This window comes from Babylonia areolata, chromosome 26, assembly GCF_041734735.1.
Source record: "Babylonia areolata isolate BAREFJ2019XMU chromosome 26, ASM4173473v1, whole genome shotgun sequence".
NCBI classification, from domain to species: domain Eukaryota; kingdom Metazoa; phylum Mollusca; class Gastropoda; order Neogastropoda; family Buccinidae; genus Babylonia; species Babylonia areolata.
Genome location: NC_134901.1, coordinates 44,894,905 through 44,914,374, shown reverse-complemented (window position 1 = coordinate 44,914,374; position 19,470 = coordinate 44,894,905). Strand labels below are relative to the sequence as shown.

At 42.5% G+C, this 19,470-nt stretch overlaps 1 protein-coding gene across 2 annotated transcripts in view; it reads left to right on the top strand.

The window, feature by feature from the left end:
• Nucleotides 1-19,470, top strand: part of LOC143300758 (uncharacterized) — a 32,453-nt gene that overhangs the window by 11,624 nt on the left and 1,359 nt on the right. Inside the window, exons 9-19 of one of the 2 annotated variants that reach the window (XM_076614671.1) lie at nucleotides 511-575; nucleotides 1,811-1,969; nucleotides 3,121-3,228; nucleotides 6,507-6,554; nucleotides 8,429-8,584; nucleotides 9,570-9,824; nucleotides 11,771-12,045; nucleotides 13,316-13,381; nucleotides 16,779-17,088; nucleotides 18,110-18,296; nucleotides 19,331-19,469. In XM_076614671.1, the coding sequence (XP_076470786.1) occupies nucleotides 511-575; nucleotides 1,811-1,969; nucleotides 3,121-3,228; nucleotides 6,507-6,554; nucleotides 8,429-8,584; nucleotides 9,570-9,824; nucleotides 11,771-12,045; nucleotides 13,316-13,381; nucleotides 16,779-17,088; nucleotides 18,110-18,296; nucleotides 19,331-19,469 (1,768 nt within the window). The remainder of the gene's footprint in view (nucleotides 1-510; nucleotides 576-1,810; nucleotides 1,970-3,120; nucleotides 3,229-6,506; nucleotides 6,555-8,428; nucleotides 8,585-9,569; nucleotides 9,825-11,770; nucleotides 12,046-13,315; nucleotides 13,382-16,778; nucleotides 17,089-18,109; nucleotides 18,297-19,330; nucleotide 19,470) is intronic. The other variant, XM_076614672.1, reaches the window with a different exon arrangement.

The window sequence follows — 19,470 nt, the reverse complement described above, 5'->3', positions numbered from 1 at the left end:
TTTATTGAGGATGAAAGGATTCCTTTCAAACTTGTTTTTTCCATGCTGTCACACGTGCACACAGGAAGAGGAAAGGAAGGGTTAGGGGAAAGAAACACCAAGACCAAAGATAGATATTCCTCTGATAAGGAAAGACACAGAAAACACTTATCAACTTCTAGAAGTGAGTGAGTTCTTTATTCCTAAGAGGGTGAGTGAGAGTGAGCAACACACACTCATGCACACATATATAAGTTCATTGTGAACATGTTTATGCATACCTGCAAATAAATGAATGGAACTGCATGTGCAGTTGTGCTCGTGTGACTGGATTTATGCATCATTTTTTTAAAAAGTTCATATATTTCTTGCAAGTGTGACTGCTGAAATATAAAAGTGAAACAGCTTGTTCCGAAATATGAAGTCCGAGGTTTGCATGTCACATTCAGATGTGCATGAATGCTTGATATACAAAATTGTCAAGTGGATATTCATGTGTTAACCCAGTCTGTTTTTGTTTTGTTTTTTCAGGAAAAGGAGTACTACCCCCCTCCTCCAGAACGGTATCCCCGTCACTTCAGTCCCCCTGTGGACAAGTGAGTTGCCTTCCCTTTTCCCTTCTTTCCATCTGGTTTTTTTTTCCTTTTCTTTCTCATCCTGCATACCAGCATGCATTTTGGTGGACCACTGATAAGGTAGAAGCTGCAGTATTTGTACAGAACATTCCCGAGCATTCTTTTCTGACTGGGATGCAAGAAGAGATTCTTGAAATTTGAAACTAAACGGTTTAGATAGCTTGCTTATTGGAAACACAGAATTCTGAAAAATGGTAAGCACTGACCCCTTTTTGTGATTGTGACTTGCCCACTAGATGAATAGAAGGTGAGGAGAACAAAATGTAAAAAAAACAAACAAAAAAACCGGAAAAAAACCAAAAAAAAAACCCACAAAAAAAACAGAAAGAAGAAAAGAGAATGGAAGTCTTGCTTGATCAGTTTTCAGTCTCTGTGGTCATGACACTCCACATCCGCTTTCAGCTTCAGTGTTAGAATTAATTGTACAACTCAAAAATTAATCTGCTCTGACCAACTGCACTTTTTCCTTTCTTCACTTTGATTGGGATCAACTTACCTTTACAACAGGTAATCGTCAGTTGTTCTGATTTTGTTATTGTTTTATTGTGTGAACAGAAAGGTATAAGTTTTTAGAAAATATGTACGTCTTTTATATCTGTATTCAAATATATATATTTTTCCAAAGTGTACACATGATTGCTCTGGCTGCCAGTGAAGGATTAAGTTTTTAGCCTGACTGGAATGAGTTAAAGACACAACACAACAAAGATGTAGCAACATTAAAAAGAAAAATGAACGAATGGATGACCCGGGTTTGGGGAATGAGTTAAAGACAGCAGAACAAAGACATAGCATCAGTAATAAAATGAACAAATGGATGTCCCATGTTTGGGGAATGAGTTAAAGACAGCAGAACAAAGACATAGCATCAGTAATAAAATGAACAAATGGATGTCCCAGGTTTGGGGAATGAGTTAAAGACAGCAGAACAAAGACATAGCATCAGTAATAAAATGAACAAATGGATGTCCCATGTTTGGGGAATGAGTTAAAGACATCACAACAAAGACATAGCATCAGTAATAAAATGAACGAATGGATGTCCCAGGTTTGGGGAATGAGTTAAAGACATCACAACAAAGACATAGCATCAGCAATAAAATGAACGAATGGATGTCCCAGGTTTGGGGAATGAGTTAAAGACAGCAGAACAAAGACATAGCATCAGTAATAAAATAAACGAATGGATGTCCCAGGTTTGGGCGACACCCACGCATGGAGACGCGCCCCGAGCCCCCGTACCGGCCCAACCGGATGGAAGAGATGCGTGCCATGTCTCCCTCACCGCCTGTCGCTGCTGCCTCTCCCCCTCCCTACCGCCGTCCTGCCGACGAGTGGCACGACCCTTGGAGGAGGTCAGTGCTTGTGTTTGATCACACAGGGAATTATTTCCTGTAGTTTTATTTAAAAAAAAAAAAAGGGGGGGGGGGGGATGCAAGTTGAAATCTGATTCATAAAAAGTCGCAGTCATATTGCTGTTGAATTAGCGAAATTGTGATTGTGTTTTGGTTTGGTTTTTTTTCCAGGTTTTCAAGTACAGTTTTGATAGGTTGTGTTTTTTTTGTGTGTGTGTTTTTTTTTTTTTTTTAGATGCATGATGCATTTCTTTTGTATTGCACAGTCCAAAAAAAAGAAAAAGAAAAGCAAACAAACATTGATGAACTGCCTCAGATGTGTTCATTGCATTTCATTATTGAAATGTTGGATTAAAAAACCAGAAAAGAAAAGAAACCTGTTGAACTTTTGATAAGCAGACAGTTTACAGCTATTTTGCTGCCATCTTGCTCCCCGGTCGGTTTCTGTTGGAGGACTTTGTTGTTTTTGTTATGGAAATATGAAGTGTCCATGACAGAATGTCTGGCTTTCACTTGGGAGTTGTTGAAGCAATCAGTGTGGGTTGCATTATTACTATACTTTTTTGCGTATTGGTGTTTCTGTTTTTAGCAATTTTGTGTCTACAGTTTTTTTTAATTTCTTTTGGTTGTTGTTTAAGTGTATGACAGAAAATGAAACTTTTGTTGAGAAAAAATGGTTTATAAAAGTCTGTTCCCCATGTGATTGATCTCAGTATTGTCCAGGAGTGGGGTCATACCTGCTGCTTTTTGATGTGTGAAATGGTCCTCAGTTTGAACAGATATGCATTGAGTGTATTCTGCATTGATGTTGTATACTCTGTGCCTTGACGCAAGTTTCACACATGTACAGAGACGTTTGTTTTTAATATTTTGTAACTTTAATCTTTATTATTGTGTAATACATTGTAAAACAGTTCAGAACTGAATGTTACGTACTATACAATGTTAACAATAAGTAGTATGACCTGATTGTTAACAGTGTATTTCTGCACTGACTGACCTAAAATTGTATTTGCTAAGAAAAATCTTGCATGTTGATTGCTGCTGATGGTGATGTATAAAATATGAATATTTTGAAAAGACATTTTTATTTTTTTATTTGCTATTTTGTTGAGAACTCAGTGAACATGCTGTGAACTGTGTGTTGCCAGATCTGCGAAGAACCGGTCCAAGTCTCCTAAGCCCAACAGGAGAGGTCGCAGTCGCTCACGAAGCAGAAGGGGTCGAAGGTCTCTCAGTGATTCTTCTCTCTCTTCAGAGTGAGTTGGAACGTTTTTCGATTTGATATTTGAAGTCAAGAAGCCTGCACATTTGTGTGAGGAATTATGGTACTGCTGCATCAGTCTGCGAGGAGAACTGGTGGGTGGATGTTGTGTGTTGTTGCTGCTGCTGCTGCAAAAGATGTTTTGTTTCCTGTTTGTGTTTTGTGCATTCCTTTTAAAATGTGGAATTGTTCTGTATAGTCAGGGATTATTGTGAAACTGTTTTTACTTTTAGTGTTTATTTCCCTGAGAGTCCTCTGTTCTCTGATTTATAACAGTTCTCCCTTACCCCATGTTACTGTTGTAGAACTAGAAATCTGGTATTCCCTAAAATAAATGTCTGGCTTAGAAGCAGTTTTCCATCAATTTTGGGTTTATGCAAAGGCATGCTTTCTTTACCTGGCGAAGTTATGCAGAAGGTTCCACTTTCATACTGAAACATGTGTACTTGCAGACATGAAAAAGGAAGAAAGAAACGGGTGGTGCTGCACTGTGATGACATGCTGTTCTTGGGGAGATAAACCTGAATTTCACACACACACAAATCAGTTGTGACAAAAAGTAATACACTGCACTGCAATACAAAGAGCATAGCCTGTTAGTGTAAGGAAAGGACTGTTGCTGAACATGATCTCCCCACCACGTATTTCACGTTCTTGTGGTTAGAACAAAGTAAAATCTTTGTTGCCTTTCATGGCAGTGTCTCAGCCCTGATATGGCCTCTGCAGTTGTCTGGGCTTAACAACAAAGATAATTGAATCATAATACTAAGCATTTTTTCGCTGCCTGAAAGTTTCAAAAGGTAACCCCAAACTGGTAAAACAAGGAAAGGGAAAGCAGACAGTTTGGGTTTTGTGGAGGGAAGGGTGTGTAGTTAAAGGAGTGGGGGGAGGACTGTAAAACAGTTGACTTGTCATCTCAGTGATGTTCAGCAACACTTACCACCCTCTTTCCCTGTAGTGGTTAAAACTTGTGTAACATGCACCACCACCACCACCACCACCACACCCTGCCGTTCCTTTCGGAAGAAAAATTGTGGCTTGGCTTTGGTTTTGAAATATTGTAAAACTGAATTTCTTTTGTTTTTTGGGTTTTTTTCTCCGCTTTGACTCCTGGTGTTGCCCTCACCTTTTCTCCTTCCTTCCTCTGTACCACCTCAGTCCACACGTTCTAGAGGCAGTATAGATTTCAGTTAAGAATAAAAATTGATATTTTGTTTCAAACTCATGCAAAACTTTTAATAGACTTACTGTCACTGTCAGTACTGGTAAAGTGGCCACCTGGATAGAAGGCGTACAAGGGAAGCAAATCATCCTAGATAGCAGATAAGTGGGATTGTTGTTCCCCCTTATTATTTCACCTTGAATTGTGATCTGCCGTTCAGGCAAGGTATGAAAGGGGAGGGAGAAAAAGGTGGGTCATGTGTGCGGCATACTGTTGGTTCAGGTTGAAGGAATCTATGACAACATAACAGTTGCCCTGGCAGCTGAAGGAAAATCACTTTTGATGGTGAAGTAAACATACATGATGAAAATACTGATCAACACAAAAGTTACATGGAGTCCTATGGTGAGCAGCCAAAAACCTTACAAAGTTCGTGGGTGGAAGTACTTCCATTACACTTCAAACTTCTCTTTGTAAAACTGAATGGGAAGGCCCTTCATTGGTATCCAGTAGCATTCAGAGTTTTTAGTATTCATCAGGTTTTGTTTAGGTGTGTAGAAGAACATAAAAAAAAAATGAAGATGAGAGGGAGTGGGAGAGTCTTTAGTCAGCAGTTTGGAGTTGAGAAGGGGGTAGTTTATACAGATACAGTTGTTTGAGAAGGTGGTAGTTTATACAGATACAGTTGTTAAGGTGTTCTGTTTTTGTGAGTTTTGTATGTGGATGTCAAAGTATCAACAGCAAAGATTGCTAGAGTGAAGAAGAGGAGGGTTATGGCCACCTTGATGGTGTGGGCAAGCAACATGGGCTGAAATGTGCCAGACTTTTAGACATGACACCACATGCTGTGGCTAAGCGGTTGGTGTTACAGACTGATAGCCAGGAGGATGCAGGTTCAAGCCCCATCAGATGCTGCATTTTTCAGCCCATGGTCAGCTTCAGCTCAGTGTAATGTTTGTTAGGGGCTCAGAAGGGTTGACTGAGACCACACAGTTGAGAGTCATCCACTTCACAGACACTTCTTTGGGAGCATTCCTCAAATTTTCTGACACTCCAGGTGTCTGTATCTTAGGCTTGGTTCATGCCTGGATTCAGTTTGAAAGGAGGCACAGATAGCAGAATTGACTCCATAGCACCATGGTCATTTGTCATCATCAGCCATCCTCAGATTTAGAAAAATTGACCCAAATGTTTTTGCCTTTCCTGCCCTGCTCCCATGATGATCTCAGTTTTGATTTCCCCTCCATTTACATGCTTCTGAATTCCTGTCAAAATATTAGGTGGTGGCAGATGCCTGGGGGACTGTCTTTGGAGGGACTGATAGCACACTTCATTTTATTGGTGACGCAATCTGGCTCTGTGACAAAGTTGTCAGTAAGAAGTGTCCTGAGTATGTTGAACCAGAAAAGTCACCACTGAACAACACTGAAGCGGCTTGGCAGCAGTGTAGAGTGTCCTGTGACCTGACGGTGATAGCTCCCTGTGTGCTGGTGCAGACGAGCCACAGTGTTGCCATTCATTTGGAACTTTGGATGAGCAGTATGATTGTGAAAGTTAATAAAACTGAAAAGGGACAGTTCATAAAACTGGAGGAGGATTTTGTTTTCCAAGATGGATGGTCTGGTTACTTTTTCTGGTGATGATTACCTGTGCTTAGATGTGGGTGAAGAATTTTATGTGGGGTAGAAGTATGTGGTGATAATCTGTTTCTCATCTGACACAATACACCATCATACAGCAAAGTGGTTGGAAGAAAAAAAAGGCTGTCCTCTGAACAGTTTTTAAACTGATTTTCAGGGTTTCTAATAGATATGTACAGTTCCTTTGTCAACACTGAGTGTTCTTACAGAATGCATCTTAAATGCTGCCTCAAAAATGCATTTGATTGAAAGTTAATTTAAGAGATTTCAAAATCATTTCAAAGATTTCAAAATTGTACAGAAGGATTGTTGTCATGGTCCATGGCTTGTATGTTGTTTAAAGTTCTCATGACCGGGGTGTAGTTTCCCTGCCTCAGGGAAATGTCTGAAGTGTTGTTGGTGGAATGGTGTGGCGAAGATAGGTGGGAAGGGAGGGCCTTGTTGTAAAGTACCGTGTGTTTCTGCCATCAGGCAAAAGAAAAAGAAAACACGACCAGGCCCACCTGTGAAGCCAACAAGGTGAGACGGTCGTTGGAACAAATGGTGGCAAACACGCACTGTTTTGGACATTTATTGTTACGTGTTCTGTTGTTGTTTTATTGTTGTTGTTGTTGTTGACCGATTTGTAGATGCATGAATGAAACTGTTCGGTCTTTAATAGAATCAGAACAACAGGCAAACAAACATTTGTTTTTTTTGTTTTTTTCAAAGTTTGTTTTGATAGCAGTAGAGATAGCATTATTACAGTATTGGAGAAGGCTGGGTTGGGGATAATGGCACATAGCATTGCTTTTGGTGGACTGAAATCAGAATTTATGGACTGACAGACAGGCTTAAAACTGTCCACCAGGAGATGGATTTCTGTTCTGTTTGAATTTGGATCCAATGTTTTCTTCCCAGAAAAGAGGAATTGTGTACACACGCACGTCTCTTTTTCTCTTTCTGCCTCTCTCACTCTGCCTCTGTTTCTCACTCACCCACTTGTGATGCTGGTAAAGCTAGTTCAGAACGCTGACAACAAACTGTAGAAATATGGCTTAATGATAGCCGCTCAGAATTGACGTGTCAAAATTAAAGAGACTTTACAGACCAACGCACTTAAATTATAATATTATTTTGAAGACGTGAACCAGAATATGAAGAGAAGTTATGTTCTACTGTGCATTGTCGGTTGTAATTTTTATTCAAAGTTGTCACAGCGTTGCTGGACGCATGCAGCCAGCTATAAATGTATACGTTCCTGGTGTTTGTTTTTGTTTTTTGTTTTTTAAATACTACATGTTCTCTTTAATTCAGGTACATAATTGTCCATCTTTTTTCCAGTTTGTGCATGTCAACTTCACTCAGACAGTCAAAGTCATCAGATTTACTAGTTATGCTGCTTTTCAATATTTTTGATTTTCCATGCAGCTGAACATACAAACATTAGAATGAGCCAGTTTTTTTTTTTTTTTTTTTTTTAAAGGAGAGCATCAGCGTCTTCCACAAGGTAGCTTTCATATTTTCATGTTTTGTTCACATGAGAGAACTGAAATAATGTCCATGTAATTGTTCAGTGTGTGTGCACACGTATTAGTTTCTGAAACTTTGATCCTTTCTCTGCAACAGGATCCAGACTTTCTTGGATGAAACCTTAATATCCATCCTATTTCATAATGTTGCAAAAAAAAAAACAACAACAACAACAAAAAAAAAAAAGAAGAGAGAGAGAAAGAAAGGAAGGAAGGAAGGAAGGAAAGTAAACACTCAGACATTGGAATAATAGTTTCAATTTTAAGAATTACTTTTTCTGTTTGCTTACTTGACCAGATAGCATGATCTGATCTGCTTTGCTTGACCTACGATTAGTGATGTTAGTAGCAGATGCATGACACCTGGCATCAGGGGAAATACAGTAAAATGATCCAAGGAGAATGTCTAAAAGTGGTGCTGGCAGTTGCAAAGGGAGAGATTTCTGGAGTAACAGCTAACAAGCATCACCGTTTTGGGCAGTCACTGATTCGCACATTAACAGCTCTTACACTTCACCTGGTTTTTTTCTTTTCCCATTCCATAAAGATCACACCAAAGCTGCTTTTGAAAACTGCAACTTTCAGATTTTGATTTTTCTGTTTTTATTATTGTAAGATATTCCTTTTTTGTGAGTTTTTTTTTTGTTTGTTTGTTTTGTTTTTGTTTTTATTTTTGCATGACCATGTCTAAGGCTTCAGTGTAATTTGGACAGTTTTGTTTTGTTTTGTTGTGTTGGTGTTGTGTTCTTTGTTTTATGTAGTATTATTTTCAAGACAGAATTCCTGTAATATTATCTTTGTCATTATATTATTTCTGTTTGTTTGGAAAAATAACATTGGGGGGTTGATATTCCAGATTCTTAAAACCTCTTTTTTGTGCAGTTCTCGCTCTGGGTCAAGGTCGTCAGGATCCCGCAGCAGCCGGTCACGCAGCTATTCCTCGGGAAGCTCAGGGTCAAGGTCACGGTCCCCTGAACCGGCTCCCCCTGGTGTCGAGCGAGGCGACAGGAACTTTGGCCCTCCACAGGGACGCTCCATGTGAGTTGTGTGCTGCTGGCCTTAGCTGTGTGGCTTTTTGGTTCAGAGTTGTCTGCCTTTGCTGGTCATGAAAATGAGACTGAAGGAAGTTTGGATAGAAGCACGCTTCTCAATAGTTTTACATACGGCTGGTTTGAGACTGGAACAGCAGCTCCCCATCTCATCCCAGGATATGGAAGTGACTGTGGTTTAGACTTCTTCTCTTGCTTGCTGTGAGTCATTAGTCTTGATAGCTCTCAGAAGCTTGAATAAAAAAACAAAACATGTATATTTGCCTTTGTGGATGGACGTGTGCATGATTGTTGGAAAGGTTTCTGTGAGGTCCATGTAATGTCCTCACTTTTGTCACCGTTGATGGGAACAAGCACTGGTGGTTGGAGTCTTGTTTGTAGAAAAAAAGCGTTCTTATGTGTCTCTTTGCTTGTCTGCTTGATAGAATCTTCTGTTGTTCCCACAGTGGGAGAGCTTTTTGTTCTTCATCTGTACAAACTGGAATTCACTGCCTTTTTCAGTCTCTCCCTCACCTCCTTTAAAACAAATCTATAAAGACATTCCTTTTCATGCAGGCTCTGCAGAATTAAAGCATTTCATTCCAGATATATACATATATATATTCTATAGATCTGCATCTTCATCTTTGAAGCCTGTTTGTATGAGCGTTCGTATGTGTGAGTTCTTGTGTGCTGACGTGTTATTGTAAAGTGCTTTGAGGGGTTTGAAATTGCATGTGAATGTACTGTTATGATTTGGTGCTGCTTTTGGAACAGAAAGAAAAAGAAAAAAAAATCACTGGGAGGATCCCTTTGAAAACGGAGTATGGCTGCCTACATGGCAGGATAAAAACTGTCATGGACATAAGAGCCCACTCATGTACATACGAGTGAACATGGGAGTTGCAACCCGCAAACGAAGAAGATGACTTGGGAGGAAATACAAGAGGCACATGAAAAAAAAAAAGAAAAGAAAAAAACCATTTGTTTGTCAGGGACGGCCCTCGCAGTGCAGTGTCGGTACGTGGGCGTGGCCGGCCGGGTGGTGAGTGGCGGGGGCAGGACGGGGGTCGGCAGGGCTTCCACAGAAACCGCGGGGGCTTTCAGCGTGGACAGCACCCGGACCAGCGCCACAGACCGGGTCCCTCCAAGGCGCCGGAGAGAAGCTTCCCACCGGGATACGGCTACAACCGGCCCCCACCGGGGCAGGGGCGTCCCCCGGAGAGACGCATTCCTCCTGATGCTTTGAGGTACAGTGTGTGGTGTTTCGTCTGTTGGGGTTAGAGGCTGGGGTGTGTGGGGGTTTGTGTTTGGAAAGGTGGGTGTGTGGGGGTTTGTGTTTGGAAAGGTGGGTGTGTGAGGATGGGGGGGGGTGGGGGTTTGTGTTTGGAAAGGTGGGTGGGTGAGGCTGGGGGTGTGTGGGGGTTTGTGTTTGGAGAGGTGGGTGTGTGAGGCTGGGGGTGTGTGAGTCTGTGTTGGGTGGGGGTGGTATGTGCATGGGGGAGAGGTGATGGGGGGGGGGTTTGATGTGTTTGTTAGTATGTGGGAATGTGTAACTTGGTGTGCTTGTATGTGTGACAGTGTTTGGTGCGCAAGCAGATATATTTGTTTGTATGCACATCTGTAAAGTTAAGCGGAATGGAGTAATGACTGGGGTGTGTGGGGAAGGTCAGCTTAGGGGTTTGCATGGTGTGGAATGGAGTAATGACTGGGGTGTGTGGGAAGGTCAGCTTAGGGGTTTGCATGGTGTGGAATGGAGTAATGACTGGGGTGTGTGGGAAGGTCAGCTTAGGGGTTTGCATGGTGTGGAATGGAGTAATGACTGGGGTGTGTGGGAAAGTCAGCTTAGGGGTTTGCATGGTGTGGAATGGAGTAATGACTGGGGTGTGTGGGAAGGTCAGCTTAGGGGTTTGCATGGTGTGGAATGGAGTAATGACTGGGGTGTGTGGGGAAGGTCAGCTTAGGGGTTTGCATGGTGTGGAATGGAGTAATGACTGGGGTGTGTGGGGAAGGTCAGCTTAGGGGTTTGCATGGTGTGGAATGGAGTAATGACTGGGGTGTGTGGGAAGGTCAGCTTAGGGGTTTGCATGGTGTGGAATGGAGTAATGACTGGGGTGTGTGGGGAAGGTCAGCTTAGGGGTTTGCATGGTGTGGAATGGAGTAATGACTGGGGTGTGTGGGAAGGTCAGCTTAGGGGTTTGCATGGTGTGGAATGGAGTAATGACTGGGGTGTGTGGGAAGGTCAGCTTAGGGGTTTGCATGGTGTGGAATGGAGTAATGACTGGGGTGTGTGGGAAAGTCAGCTTAGGGGTTTGCATGGTGTGGAATGGAGTAATGACTGGGGTGTGTGGGAAGGTCAGCTTAGGGGTTTGCATGGTGTGGAATGGAGTAATGACTGGGGTGTGTGGGAAGGTCAGCTTAGGGGTTTGCATGGTGTGGAATGGAGTAATGACTGGGGTGTGTGGGAAGGTCAGCTTAGGGGTTTGCATGGTGTGGAATGGAGTAATGACTGGGGTGTGTGGGAAGGTCAGCTTAGGGGTTTGCATGGTGTGGAATGGAGTAATGACTGGGGTGTGTGGGAAGGTCAGCTTAGGGGTTTGCATGGTGTGGAATGGAGTAATGACTGGGGTGTGTGGGAAGGTCAGCTTAGGGGTTTGCATGGTGTGGAATGGAGTAATGACTGGGGTGTGTGGGAAGGTCAGCTTAGGGGTTTGCATGGTGTGGAATGGGGACAGCTGAAAGTCTTGTGATGGGGTCAGGGAGCTTTGTACACATGCCCCTGTAGAATTTCGGTATTGAAAAAGTGGTGGTCTTTTATAGTCGTCAGGAGTTCTGTAAAATCAGTATGATAAGGTTGGAAGTTCTAAATGGATTTATGTTTTATGGTGTGCTTTGAAACTGATTTTTCTTTGAACTTTGGAAAAAAAAAGAGTCAGTTTGACTTTTTGCAGACTGGCATGTAATGGCTGTCCCTCCCCCTTGTCCCTCCCTCATTCCATCAGGCCATGATCCACATTCTGGATTCCTTGAATTGAACATTATCAGCTGCTATAAGCTTTTGTCGGAAGACAACATCACCATGGTTTCTTATCCAGTTTTTTTTGTTTTGTTTTTTTGATTCCTTAAATTGGAGAATATTAGCTGTTAAAAAAATTTTTGTCTGTAGACAAAACATCACCATTTTTTTTTATCACAGGCCCAGGAAAGCTCACAGCGCCAGTTCCAGTGGCTCCAGTCGTTCCCGCTCCAGGTCACGCTCACGTTCAGGGTCAAGGTCAGGCTCCTCCAGTTCCTTCTCCAGGTCACGGTCAGGGTCGGCAAGGTCACGGTCCTTGGGGTCGGCTTCTCGCTCACGTTCTGCCAGCAGCGTGTCGTCCCACACATCATCGTCGTCGTCCAGTTCTTCAGGGAGTGCTGACTCTGACCACCTGTACAGGGATCTGGGCGGACCCTCCCCCAAGAAAAAGACAGGTGGGTACTTGGTGCAGACATCTTTCTGTTTCCATCTTTCCTCCACTCCACAGGGAAGGAAGGGTTGAAGTGTGTACAGGGAAAGTTGAAAGCATGCTGTAAGTAAATATTTACACCTTGTATCCTAAAGGAATCAGGGAAAGTTGAAAGCATGCTGTAAGTAAATATTTACACCTTGTATCCTAAAGGAATCAGGGAAAGTTGAAAGCATGCTGTAAGTAAATATTTACACCTTGTATCCTAAAGGAATCAGGGGAGGTCTTGACTGGTGCAGTAGCCGAGTGGTTAAAGCATCTGTGGGTCCTGGGTTTAATTCCCAGTTTTTGCACCTGGTTGGATTTTTTAATCTCTTGGGTCAGCAATTTGCAGGACTGCTTGTGCCTGAACCCCCTTGATGTGTGTACACATGCAGAAGATCTTCTTCGTTAGTGGGCTGCAACCCCCACTTTCACTCGTATGCACACGAGTGGGCTTTTATGTGTATGACCGTTTTTACCCCACCATGTAGGCAGCCATACTCCGCTTTCGGGGGTGTGCATGCTGGGTATGTTCTTGTTTCCAAAACCCACCGAACGCTGACATGGATAACAGGATCTTTAACGTGCGCATTTGATCTTCTGCTTGCATATACACACGAAGGGGGTTCAGGCACTAGCAGGTCTGCACATGTGTTGACCTGGGAGATCATAAAAATCTCCACCCTTTACCCACCCGTCACCGTGATTCGAACCCGGGACCCTCAGATTGCAAGTCCAACGCTTTAACCACTCGGCTATTGCGCCCGTCATGCAGAAGATCAACTGTGTATGTTGAAGAGCAGTAACCTATGTGGGTGTTCAGTTGGTCATGGAAACCAGAACCTACTCACCATGCACACCCATGAAAACAAGTAAGGATGCCAACTTGGCGGGTTAAAAATGGTCAAACTGGCAAACACTCATTCATACATTAGAGTGAATGTGGGTGTTGAGCCCTTGAACACGGATGACAATGAAGGAAAATGAGGAATATGTTCAGCATTGGATGTCAGCAGTCAACCCAAGCCTTGTCGGGCAAAGAAATGCTGACACACTTAGATATTTGATAACTATTATTGGCTCTACAAGGAGATGCAACAATCAAACAGTTATATATAACAGAAGTAGCTGAGCAGATAAACGACTGGTAAGTTTAAGTACTAACCTGAAGAAGCCCAGTCAGGTGTCAGGAAGGGGTGATGGTACGGGAAGAGGTGGGCTACAAGGTGTGTGTTGTGTGTGTGTGTCCTCAGTGAAGGACAAAGACAAGGAGAAGGACGCTGGCAAGCCGCCTCGTCACATGGGCCCGGCCCCAACAGGTGAGACACACTGCTGGGCCTTCCCCCCCTTAATTCACTGCTTTCACCACACCATCATTTTTCTTGTTCCTCGTTTTCCAGGGTTCATACTGTTCTTCTTTGTTTGGAAAAGTTTGGAGACACTGAGGTACCCTTTTTCTTCAGGCCATTAAAGTCTGTAACCAACTGACTTGGGGTTTGTGAAAGTTTGTAAATTGGTTGTCCTTTCCAAACAAAATTAAAAAAAAAAAAAAGAAAAAAAAAAGAGCAACACATCTTTCCGGTGTTTTCTCAAAGAAGCAAATGTGGTTGATTAAAAATCCAAATGCAAATTCCAGTGTTGAGAGTAGTGTGCCCTTCCTCAGAATTATTTCCCTTTATGTTCTGATGCATCGTCCAGGTACTCAGGACTAACCGTCATTGCCAGCGTAGATCATTATTTGAAGATTCAAGTGAATCAAAGTACTGGACTGTAGTAAAGTCAGCATCATAATTAAGTATGGAATGCAAAGTTGTTTTCTTTTTTATGATTATTTTATTTTTAGTATGAACCCTTTTAATATCCCACACCAGAGAACTGCATACTTAACTTTCATGTTTGTTGTTTGTTTTGGAATTATTGTGAAGTTTTTTAGCTTTTGGTTGTTTGTGTTACTGAATGACGACTTAAAAACTTTTTTAGTGAAAAATTATATGTGCTTTGTAGAGTGTGTAGGTTCAAGAATTGAACTGATTTAATCAGTGTTGACATCTTCCATTGCTTTACAAGGGATTTTTTTAAATGTATTTTTATTCCACTTATTTATTTTCCACTGTTCTTTTTTTTGTGTGTATTTTTTCCATCTCTCTAGCATCATTTGACATGGTATGAATTTAGACAGATCATATCATAACGCACAACATTTTTCTTTTTTTTTCCAGTTATGAATTAATTAAAAAAAAAGTGTTCTTGCACAAATATTCTATAGCAGTTAGGGATTTTTTTTCCTGATTTGAACTTAACAGTTTGTGTCTGTTGGATGGTGTTATGATGTTGTATGTGGCTTTTGTTGCTTTTGTGTTTGAAAGCCTTGTGTAGCACTGGACGTACAAGATAGGTCAGCTATTTTGCATTGCTGTGTGCGCACTGCCCTTGAACCACACCTATGATCCAATAGTCATATTTTGTCACTAAGGGAAACAACACCATGATTTCCAGAAAGTCAGGATTGTCCCCCTTCATTGTTTCTTCTTCTCTCTCTCTCTCTCTCTTCAGCACATGACTGACAGATCGGGAAAATTCCATTTTGTGTTTACTGTGTGATCTGCACATCTCTTCCTGATGTACTGTCCCTAGCGCTGATGGATGATAACAATAATGAATAACAATGATGATAGTTATAATAATAACAGGTTTCGCAGTCATTTAAGGAACATTTTTTCATCTTGAACGTCACACTTCGATGGATAAACCAGATTCATTCTGGGTAGAGGTCTAATTCAGTATTGAAAGAACATAAATAATTGATTTTATACCCCCGTGGGGATGCTAGGAGTCTTTCAGTATAAATTGCATCCCCGCCTTCTGGAAATTCTGTGCTGGAAATTTCCTCTTTTCTAGCACTGTTTGTTTCTGCCTTTTTTCTTTCTTCACTGTTGTCTCCTTTTTCTGCCTTCCCAGTCCATTCCCCCTTTCTTTTTCAGGCTAGCCTTGACACGTTTTTTCTCTTTGCCGCAGTCTGTCATGCACTATCTGTGCTGTTTTGCTCTGGCAATTAGGTAGTGAGGTGAGAACACTGGGATGGGCACTAGCTGTCCATTCTGCAGTGTTACTTGCCTGTATGGCCTTTTTTCATGTATTTTTTGTTTGGCTTGAAGTATTGTTTTTTTCTTTCTTTATGATTTTTTTGTAATCTGGGTATGATAAATTAAGCTGAAGGGCTGGCGTCCTCAGCATGGCCTAGTCTTGTTTGCCATAAGGAGCTAAATGGTTGGGATACTGTGTCATGAACTGTGTTTTGTGGGTTTGTCTTATGTCCCTAACACTAACAGTCTCTTCCACCCCCTTCCCCCACTCCTGCCCTCTCACCCCCTGCCCATCTTCCCTCACCCTTCCCTTTCAGAACCCTTTCTTTCCCTCATACATTCACACTGACAGTTCTACTCACCCGGCTTTGTGTCCTTTCCTGTGAGTTCTCATCACTTTCCTTTCCTGAACTTTACTCTCTCTCCCTCTCTGTCTGTACCTTTCTGTCTGTCACTCACTGATTTCATTTGCCTGAAGAAGAGCTTGTGGCTCGATACGTCGCCTCTTTTATCCCAAGTAAGTCGACTTTTACCAAGATTTTTTTTAGTCTACCTTCCTTTGTCTTTGTGTGCTTTTTTTTGTAAATGTGACAGTTTTGTGTTGACGCAGTTAAGCATTTGTATGGTTTGACAGTCCTGATATGGCCCTGTGTGGTTGGCTGGACTATAAACAGTAAGAATAAGGATTGATTTATTGTCATTTTCTGCTGTGTGTATATCTTATGCTTCCCATCTTTCCTGCTGTGTGTATATGACATGCTTTATGTCTTTCCAGCTGTGTGTATATGACATGCTTTATGTCTTTCCTGTTGTGTGTATATGACATGCTTTGTCTTTCCAGCTGTGTGTATATGACATGCTTTATGTCTTTCCAGCTGTGTGTATATGACATGCTTTATATCTTTCCTGTTGTGTGTATATGACATGCTTTATGTCTTTCCAGCTGTGTGTATATGACATGCTTTGTCTTTCCAGCTGTGTGTATATGACATGCTTTATGTCTTTCCAGCTGTGTGTATATGACATGCTTTATGTCTTTCCTGTTGTGTGATATGACATGCTTTATGGTCTTTCCAGCTGTGTGTATATGACATGCTTTATGTCTTTCCTGTTGTGTGTATATGACATGCTTTATGTCTTTCCAGCTGTGTGTATATGACATGCTTTGTCTTTCCAGCTGTGTGTATATGACATGCTTTATGTCTTTCCAGCTGTGTGTATATGACATGCTTTATGTCTTTCCTGTTGTGTGTATATGACATGCTTTATGTCTTTCCTGTTGTGTGTATATGACATGCTTTATGTCTTTCCTGTTGTGTGTATATGACATGCTTTATGTCTTTCCAGCTGTGTGTATATGACATGCTTTATGTCTTTCCAGCTGTGTGTATATGACATGCTTTATGTCTTTCCTGTTGTGTGTATATGACATGCTTTATGTCTTTCCAGCTGTGTGTATATGACATGCTTTATGTCTTTCCAGCTGTGTGTATATGACATGCTTTATGTCTTTCCAGCTGTGTGTATATGACATGCTTTATGTCTTTCCAGCTGTGTGTATATGACATGCTTTATGTCTTTCCAGCTGTGTGTATATGCGATACTTCACGTCTTTCCTTGCCTGTTGTCCCAGGTCCCCGAGGGGAGAGGAAGCACCCCGGCAACCCGCCCCCCCGTCGCCCCGGCCCTCCCCCTGGCCCCCCTGCCGACCACGGCCCCCGACCCCCTCGCTCTGACCCCCGCACTGACGGGCGTGTGGATCGACCCCCGCCTGACGCGCGGCTGGAGAGGGGGACCGCTGATCGCCTGGATCCCCCTGGCCGTGGGGCTCGACCCGACAGACCCCCCAAGGATCGTCCTGACCGCCCCGACCATGACCGCCCCCAGAGGTCGGCACGTGGGGACAGACCTGACAGGATGGAGCGAGACAGGGGAGACAACAGGTGAGGACGTCAGGAGAGAGAGTTAGAGAGAGGGGTAGTCGCTTAACAGACATGTCACAGAAAGTGTAGTAAGACGAATGCTGTTTCTGAGACGGTAAGGAGATGAATTGAAAGACAAAGCTGAGATGAAAGTATTAACAGCCATGTTGCTGGAGAGTGCGTGAAGCGATAACAGAAATAAATGAGTGAGTGAGTGAGAGAAGACAGGTGATAAAAAGGGACAAAGAGAAAGATGGAAGAGAACAGGAATGAAGAGAAAGAAGAAAAGGATTTTTTTTTTATAAACTGGTCACTCCATATAAACATGTATGTATATGCACACCAGCACACACACACAATCATGAACAATCCCATATGCAAACAAAAGCACAGCATATTAATAGATGTATTCACCTTTTCTCTTATCACTTTTGTATGGAAAGACATAAAATTGAAGACCTGATTTCCACTGTTCACATGCACATGCCCAGGCAGCCTAGTATTTGAATGCATTTGATGACATGCCCACACATATGCAAAGCGAAACAGTAGCTAAAGGGACACGCAGCTGGTAGATACATGGCTGTAGTAAACTGACCACACTGAAACTGACAGATGGTATAGCCAATGTAATTGACTGTGAGCACAAAGTCAAATGTGTTCCAGAAAGTATAGTGAAGGCAGTTGGGGAACATGGGTTTAGTTTCACTGGCCTGCAGATATGAAACTTACAGTCTTCCAGTCAGTGTAACACTCAAGAGTGAATTTGAAATCAACCTTATTTTGCCAAGCATTCCCTTAGCTATGTTATAAGTCTGTGTGCATGTATGTGGATGGCAGTTTATGATGTGTGGTGTAAGTGGATGAATTGTGATAGCGGAATGTATATCATGCACAGAGTTGCATTGCACAAAATTACGTGCCATGTAAGAAATAGTTTTAAAGTTTCGTGTTACGTGTGTATAAGAAACATTTTGATGAACACCCCCATAGAGTTTCCTGGCCTGACGTAAGCCCTTGCTGTTTTGACGTGTGCCTGCAGGCCCAGTGAGCGGCCGGACAGGATGGAGCGAGGGGACCGCATGGAGAGAGATCGGGGACCGGTGGTGGCCAAGCCGCTACGTGAGCAGAGCAGCCGCCCCCCTCCCCCCTCCCTGCAGCCGAAGGCCAAGGACCCCATGAAGCTGATCGGCCTCAAGGCCAACATCAAGCTGAGTCTGGTCAGCAAGGTCAGTGGCTCTCACTTGGCACACTTGCCTCAGTGATAAAGGATTGGAAGTGGCAGAGAGCGAATTACAGGACAGCAGTATTATCCATTGTTTGTTCATTGAGGACTGTATGTTGGTGAGCGAATTACACGACAGCAGAATTATCCATTGTATATTCATTGAGGATTGTATGTTGGGGAGCAAATTACACGATATGTTGGTGAGCGAATTACACGACAGCAGAATTATCCATTGTATATTCATTGAGGACTGTATGTTGGGGAGTGAATTACACGACAGCAGAATTATCCATTGTATATTCATTGAGGATTGTATGTTGGGGAGTGAATTACACGACAGCAGAATTATCCATTGTATATTCATTGAGGACTGTATGTCAGGGAGCGAATTACACGACAGCAGAATTATCCATTGTATATTCATTGAGGACTGTATGTTGGTGAGCGAATTACACGACAGCAGAATTATCCATTGTATCATTGAAGACATTGGAATTACACGACAGCCAGAATTAACCATTGTAATTCATTGAGGATTGTATGTTGGGGAGTGAATTACACGACAGCAGAATTATCCATTGTATATTTCATTGAGGATTGTATGTTGGGGAGTGAATTACACGACAGCAGAATCATCCATTGTATATTCATTGAAGACTGTATGTCAGGGAGCGAATTGCACGACAGCAGAATTATCCATTGTATATTCATTGAGGACTGTATGTTGGTGAGCGAATTACACGACAGCAGAATTATCCATTGTATATTCATTGAGGACTGTATGTCGGGGAGCGAATTACACGACAGCAGAATTATCCATTGTATATTCATGGAGGACTGTATGTTGGTGAGCGAATTACACGACAGCAGAATTATCCATTGTATATTCATTGAGGACTGTATGTTGGTGAGCGACTTACACGATAGCAGAATTATCCATTGTATATTCATTGAGGACTGTATGTTGGGGAGTGAATTACACGATAGCAGAATTATCCATTGTATATTCATGGAGGACTGTATGTTGGCCATCAGCCGGGAGACAAGGGTGCAGGGTCGGCAGCAGCAGGAGGCACCACCTCGGCCCCAGTGAAGCGACGCCCACAGGACGGCGGGGAGGGTCCTCCTGCCAAACGGCCTGCACTGCCCCCCTCACCGGTCAAAATGCCCTCAGG